The sequence below is a fragment of the Asparagus officinalis genome, chromosome 7, assembly GCF_001876935.1.
Source record: "Asparagus officinalis chromosome 7, Aspof.V1, whole genome shotgun sequence".
Lineage (NCBI taxonomy): Eukaryota > Viridiplantae > Streptophyta > Magnoliopsida > Asparagales > Asparagaceae > Asparagus > Asparagus officinalis.
In genome coordinates, this window is record NC_033800.1 from 147378712 (window position 1) to 147386335 (window position 7624).

Sequence of the window (7624 nt, forward strand, 5' to 3'; positions counted from 1 at the left end):
TATCATGCAGCTCAGCAGCTGTGGATGGATTTCCATGGCAGAAGAATTTGACTCTGTTGTTTATTTGACTCTGGAAATATCTCCTAACTATAATAAATTAACACTTTACAAAATGAAAATTACTTTAGATAGAAATATCTTATTTTCTGCTGGTGCTGATCTCATTTATGAGACTCCTTCCTTTTTCCTTATAAAAAAAAAATGAATTTTCAGAAATCCAATAAAATTGCTTATAGTTAAATAAAACACGCAACCACGTGGTATAAGTTTCTTTCCAGAACGAGGTAAACTCTCCAGTTAACTGCAGAGGAAAAAAGAAAAAGAAAAGGGAAAAGAATTCCGAACCGCACAAAATATGTTCAAGGCCGGAGAGAGTTGGATGAACACAAACTCTTCCTCGTTGAAAAAGAGAGGAGATTGATGTCCTCTACACAAAATTACTGCTACTAATATATTTGCATCAAAACTCAAGAAGTGAAGATAAGACCATTGGTTGAGCAGCCTTTAATAAACTGAAATATGAGTTATTTTATGCACCAATATTTTTTTTTTCTTCTAAAAACTATTTTAAACGTGTATGATAGGATTTGAATATGAGTAGCTCTTAACAATCTTAAAGTTTATTTCATCGTATGAAAACTCAATATTGAAAAAGAGAGTATCTAATGGAGTCAAATCTCCTGGACGCCTAATGATTTTGGGGACGAGAGCCCTTAGATCAACGCAGAATATGAAGATTTTAATGATAGTGCATTGATCTAAAAATTCTCCTCTTTTTGGTCTTGATATCTAACAATATTCTCCTCTTTTGATAGTAAATTACTTCAAGGATGAAATTTTGCAAATGAAGAAGGAGATGCGAAGAATGAGCAAGGCCTATGTTGTAGTTTGCCAACGTTGTGTGTAATATTAGTAGTTGTGATTTTTCTGTGTCTGTAAGATTTTGTGATCATTGAGAATCAGAATTCAATGATATCTATGTTTGTGAAGAACTTGTCTTTCAATGCTATCAAAGTAGTTCTCATTTATGAAATGAAATGCAATTGAGATCATGCAATTTTACAAGGAACCACTTTATGAACTGTTAATGTTGGTATGATCCATAACCATATGCCAAAATTCATGAACACCACATATAATTTATGGAATACATTCTTTACTAGAGAGCATTACGTATTCACAAAATGAATATGTTTCAGAATAACCAACAAATTCACAAAATAACCAACAAAATACTAATAATTCATAGTATTTTGTGCATTACATATTCACAAAATAACCAACAAAATACTAATCAATCATATTGTTTCAGAATATCCCATTAGATAGCGTTACATATTCACAAAACAACCCGCAAAATACTTGTCAAGTTCATTGTTTCAAGACACAAAATGTGAAATTCATCTTCATGATCAAGATCATGGTTTCCATAATGGCTTTGATTGTTGTTTTTGCCCTTTGGCTTGCTGCTGCATCTCTTAGCTGTCCCATGGTGTAAGCCACATTGCTTCTATATCAACTGTTCTTGGTATATTGAATACCCTTCTATTTGGCTGATTTCGTGCTACTTCTGTGTAGCTCACTTGAGTTGATGGACATGGAGCTGTGGGTGTTGATTGTGTTAGAACACACGGGGTTGTATTTGTGGGAATTGGTGTTGAGGCTACATCAGCATAAGTTGCTTGTGCCTGCAATTAACACAAAATTTTTTGACATAGTGACGATGGCTGCAATTAACATAGAAAATCATGCACAATTAACTGTGTATATTACAAAATATATGGCTAAATACCCATATTGGTATTTTATTTCAACCCCATTTGCCAAGAAGGTATTTTAATTAGGAAATTCGGCGTTAAGACATTTTAATTGAATAAAATTACCAATTAGGTCCTTTTTCTCGTAGGCGACTACTTTTCCGGCGAGAACTCGTCACGTGCGTTGCACGCGGTGGCTTAATCTTTGTTTAAGCTGCTGATGTGGCACTGTTTTCTGACGTGGCAGGGAATTAACCCCTGAACGCCGACCCCCTCTGCCCCAGCCACCCAAGCTCCGTCACCAAGCTCCAGATCCAACCGCCGCTGCCTTCCTTCTCGTCTCCAACAGCCAGCGCCTCTCTCCCTCGTCGTCAACCCCGACGAGCCCCACACCCGCCATCACCGCCTCCACCCCATCCCCCTTCCATGCTTGCAGACCAGCCCCACGACCATCTCAGGCCAGCCCCTCCACCTCGCCACTCTCCCTTGTCCCGCTGCCTCCTTCACCATCACCGAGCTCTGACGACAGCAACCCTATTCCCCTTCTGTCCACGGTGAGCCCGACTTCAACACCTCCATCTCCTCCTCTTCCCTCCACTCCCCGCCTTCATCCCCCAGACCTTCCCTCTTCCTCTCTCTGTCGAGCTTCCCCACGCCGAACTTGCTGCTGCTCAAGTTCTCGCCGACCAGCCCAACTCCGAGCTTCCCTTCGCCCTCAACTTGAGACCCGACCACCTCCTACCACCGCCAGTCGTCGCCGTCCTCTCTTCCCCGTCGGAGACCACAGACGCTACGCCGCCGCTCCAAGCTCTGCTACCCCTCTTTCCTTTCAAGCTCAGCCCGCCCTAAAGAACTCCCCGCCGTCGCCGAGTTCACCCCGAGTCCCAGCTCAGATCCGCGTTGGTCAGAAAATAGTGCCACATCAGCAGCTTAAACAAAGATTAAGCCACCGCGTGCAACGCACGTGACGAGTTCTCGCCGGAAAAGTGGTCGCCGACGAGAAAAAGGACCTAATTGGTAATTTTATTTAATTAAAATACCTTAACACCAAATTTCCTAATTAAAATACCTTCTTGACAAATGGGGTTGAAATAAAATACCAATATGGGTATTTAGCCCAAAATATATAAATTCTAGGTGGTTTCTTTGTAGGTAACTATATTAATTGTAAGATGGTTTCTATCTAAGTACTAAATATGTAAGGTGGTTTGTATATAAAAAAGCAAAATGTAACTCACATGTGAACTTGCAGCAGTACCACTAGTGCCTTCATTTCTTCCACCTACACCCTTCCTTTGGCTTCCCTGTACAAAAAAAATATTCAAACTTTCAAAAGCTAGAAGCATCCTCAACTGAAATTTTGAAATTTCAACTTGAAAGAGTACTTACAGCTCTTCTCCCTTTATTGGCAGCAAAAGTTGCTCCAACCTTCTTTGTTCTTCCCCCTTTTCCTAGTGGAGCTCTACTAATCTGTTCATTTTTACAATATCATGACCAAGTTTCCCATAATTTTTGCATTTGTTATGATGTTTTCTTCTTTTGACTCTCAATGAAGCTGCTGCCTGCTCACTAGCTTCCCTCTTCTTATTTTTACAATATCGTCATAGTTAACTTCAAGCTTATTATCACCACCATACTCAGTTTTACAGTGCTTATTGCTTTTTTCAGTAGCTCAAGTTTGTGTTCTGCCTTTGGCGTCAACACCCCCTCATGCTTTGCAATGCCTCCTTGTTTCAAAACAATTCTCTTCATAAGAAGCCTTCTGATGAACTCCATTGATGTAAGTATTAGCTTGTCCCTTGCTTCTAGAATCATTTTATTAATTGATTCACACGTATTGTTGATGAGGCAACCAGACTTAGTGCATGTCCTAAAAGCATGTATAATCCAGTGGCATGGATTTTCAGCCATGCGGTATGCATATGCATCCTCATCCAATTCTTTCATCTCTTTCTTTGCAACATCAAAACGGATTCTTGTCGAAGCCCTACAAGCTTTTCACATAGCATGAATATGCCTACAGCAAAATCTTACTTCTGCAGTTGGTACCACAATGCTCAGTGCCTCAATCAACCCCTACACATAAATAACTTAGCAAAGAAAATCTATAACATGTGAAATTAAAAGTGAAAAAAAATAAGTAAAGAACAACTTTTGAAATATACCTTTTGTCTATCTGACATAAAAGCCCACCCATTAGACTCAATAAGACCAAGATCATTTATCAAACAGTGAAGAAACCAACACCATGTATCTTTGTTCTCCATCTCAACCATTGCATATGCACTTGCTCAACGAAACCATATTTATTTTCCATTGTGGATCATCCCTCCACATCACATGATTTTTTTTTGTGCTAACCAAGCAGAAGAGACTATAGATACTTTAATTTTGCACCCCCCACAATTGTCACGTCTTAGCCTCAATGACTTAATTTGGAAAGTGGCTTCACCTGTCATCTTCGCCGCATGAACTTTGAATCTGCATAGATCTTCACAATTATTCTTGCACTTTAATTTCCTCCCGCGCTTGAAGTTATCCTCACATTTACACCTATACTTACAGTAAATTGAAATTCTATTTCTACCATTGTGCAAATAGTAGAAGTCATGCCCTTGTTGTACTGCATAAAGCTTTCCTAAGTACATCATTGTTCGCAAACATCAGTCCCAATTTTAATTCAATCGGTTTGTTTAAGTCTTAGTTTCACTATTAAACACAAGATTTGGATATGCCTCACCATCAGGATTATACTCCACATCTTCAACATCCTCTGCCCTTGCACTACTAGCTGTCTGTGTTGGAGCACTCTGAGCTGCAATAGTTTCATCCAAATCAACATTGGCATGATAAAAAAAAACATCATTACCAGCACCATCATCATAATCAGTGTCAGAAAGCTCAAAATCTGAATTATCTGTTATTTCTTCATTTGCACACTCATCTTGCACCTCAACATCTACTATCCCTTCAGTCACATTGGCATCATTGACAATTTTTAAAGCTAAAAATACTGTGATCATGTATTCTATGAACAGATTCCCCCACATACTTAAGGTCACCTCTCTCCCTTTCAAACCTGCCACCATGATGATACTCAATCGTGAAAACGTAATCCATCCTACACGAAGTTACATTACAGATATATAAGATTCTTAAAGCATTTGCAACGCCGTAGGATACATGCATGTCAATGGCACTTTAAAACAACATAAACTATTCAAAATTGAAAACTTTAACGTTAATTTGCCAAAAATTAAACAACATATATAGTCACATTAATTTTTTTTAAAATAATGCAATCGAAGTACAAAATCATAAAATATCCAAATGAGTGTCAATTTGATCGAATTTAACCACCAGAGTTACCACTAATTGAGTCCAATAGAAAAGCCCTAAAATTTTCAATCAAAAAAAAAAAACAAACCATAACGTCCCTTTTCCAAATTTCAAATACTTAATATTGACAATTAAGGGGCATATCGATACAAGCCACTATTTAAGATGCCAACATTGCGATGCAATCGTTTGCTGGTGATGAATATATGATGATGTAGACCTATACCTGAGCACATTTGTTTATCATTCTCACCACTGGATTATCATGCTTTCACTGTTGAATTCTTGGTCCTAAATTATCATGCATCCATGTCTCAAAAACTGGGACAATATGGGTTTGCTTTGATGTCTGATTTTAGATACTTAGCTCTTGTTTCTTACAGTTGTCACAAGACTTTGAGTTTTTCGCTTTTATGTCTCAATAACCGGGGGTATATGCTATATGGGTTTGCTTGGATGTACTGACATATACATGTGAGTAAATGTACTGACATATACTTAATAATTGTTTATTTCATATACATATAATATACAAGAGCACATTTGCATCTCATCGTTTTCTCAATTTCATCACTTGAGAAATGTACTCAGACATGGCACATGAGTCCCAGACTTCTGAAGAGAATTATGCATTATTATTTTCGAAGTGCAGATAACAATGTTTATGACAACAAGAAACATACTAAATATCCCTAAGACAACAAGACATTTCTTCAAGTAATCGACTTGTTGATTTGCGTACTTCAATTCTCTTCGCAAATGCTTTGTTTCCATATCTTTTATTTCTGAAACTGCTTGAAGAAGGATTCATCTTTTTTTGCTTTTTACTATTTTTGATTTTATGCTCATCTTCGGCCACCTAAAAATTTTGCATTGCCTATTTGGGTATTTGGCACAGCCCCAAAAGTATTTGCTCTTATTCGATCCACTTTTGCACAGCTTTAATGGTGTCGGTATTTTACAAAAGCAAGTTACCTCTGGAGCTTTATTCTGAGAGTTTTTGGGATGCAGCCATGGCTCAGCTTTGCTTGAGAAGAAGGTCCTTTGGGAATTTATTTGCTCAGGCTGCTGCAATTTGACGAGGGTGTAAGTTGGAGTGGGAATTGACTTTTGTTGCAAATGCAAATTCATCATATCACAACTATATATGTGCACCCATGGTTACTGTGATGAATGCCCAGGCTCAGGTCACTGTGACGAACTTGAATTTTTTGCCCGTTGCTCAAATATTACCGTTGGCAGCTTGCTATGACTTTGTGAGCTGTAAGCTCACCGTGGTGCTATTATACATGGTTTCTCATTTTCTCACAGGTGCATGTCAAACATTGGAAGATGAAGAAATGTAAAAAAGGCCTACGGTTTCTTGGTTTCATAGTGTTCAAACAAACATGTGGAAATTGAAACTTTGTTTTCAATCCATTAATTTCACTGTGAAACAAACAAAAAAGTCAAATCGGGGAAACCCCACTGAAATGTCAAGAAATGGTTTTCATTCTATATTTCTGTTTTTCTTTTTTTCCAGAAATGTACCAAACAACCCCTAAGAATTGACGGTTGGTTTTGGGTTAGTGTTTGGTCAATGGGTCAATGGTTAGTCAACAGGTTAAGGGTGTAGTTAAAGGTGGGTTAGAATGGTGGTCACGTGCAAATCACGTGAGTATTGTAAGGGTAGATTCGGGTTTAAATCTAGATATATGGGTCCAGGTGGTTGATTGAAACAAAAGTAAAATTATAAAGTGGTTTACATATAAATTAGAAAGTGAAGGTGGTATGAGTATAATTTCCCTAATGTTAAGGTGGCTTCCAAGAAAAAACCCTAAGGGCCTGTTTGGATTTGTAGGGGGTGAAGGGAAGTTAAGGGAAACTGAGAGAAGGGAAGGGAAGAGAAGGGAAGGGAGTTCACTTCCCCTTGGTTACACACCAATTAGGGGGGTAACAAATTTTATAGTATTAGAGGGTGAACCAAGGGGAACTAGGGTGAATTAACTTCACCTCCTAAGTGTTCCCAAACAAGGTAAATGGAGGTGAATGGTTCCCCTAACTTACCTTCACCCCCATTCTCCTCAATCCAAACAAGCCCTAAATAACATGCGGAAACAAAGCTTAGCGGTCCGGATCTCAATTTCAAGCCCGATCCGCTTAGATCCGTTGACCCGGTTAGAACTCGAAAGAGATGAAAAAGGGCCCGAAGGGGGTTTTAGGGTTTGGTTTGAAGAGCCCTAACCCTAATCTCCTCATCCTCCTCTCTGCGTCGGCCACCACCCTCGACCGGCGATGGCGAGCTCCAGCGGCGGCGATTTCAAACGGTAAAAAAACTCATCTTTTTCATTTTGAGTCTCATTATAATCCTAGAACTTATTAGTTTCGTCGACGATTTTGACGAATAATTTCTTTTTGATGAAAACTTTCTTTTTCGATGAAAGAGATACGAGATTTTTGTCGACAATTTTGAGGAACACATTGTCGATTTGATGAGAATGTAGGAGAAATTGCAGGATGCATGAGCCCTTGTTTGATACTATGAACGC

General features: G+C 38.7%; 1 protein-coding gene and 1 long non-coding RNA gene across 2 annotated transcripts in view; both read left to right on the forward strand.

Annotated features, from left to right (window-relative positions):
• Window positions 3126–6593, forward strand: LOC109850118. Its single transcript, XR_002249344.1, has 2 exons — window positions 3126–3537; window positions 6036–6593. It is a non-coding gene; the product is annotated as an uncharacterized LOC109850118 (long non-coding RNA).
• The window catches only part of LOC109850170 (G-rich sequence factor 1), a 2180-nt gene continuing 1836 nt past the window's right edge, over window positions 7281–7624 (forward strand). Inside the window, 1 exon segment of the mRNA XM_020420117.1 lies at window positions 7281–7402. Within this exon segment, the coding sequence (XP_020275706.1) occupies window positions 7371–7402 (32 nt within the window). The 5' untranslated portion in view covers window positions 7281–7370.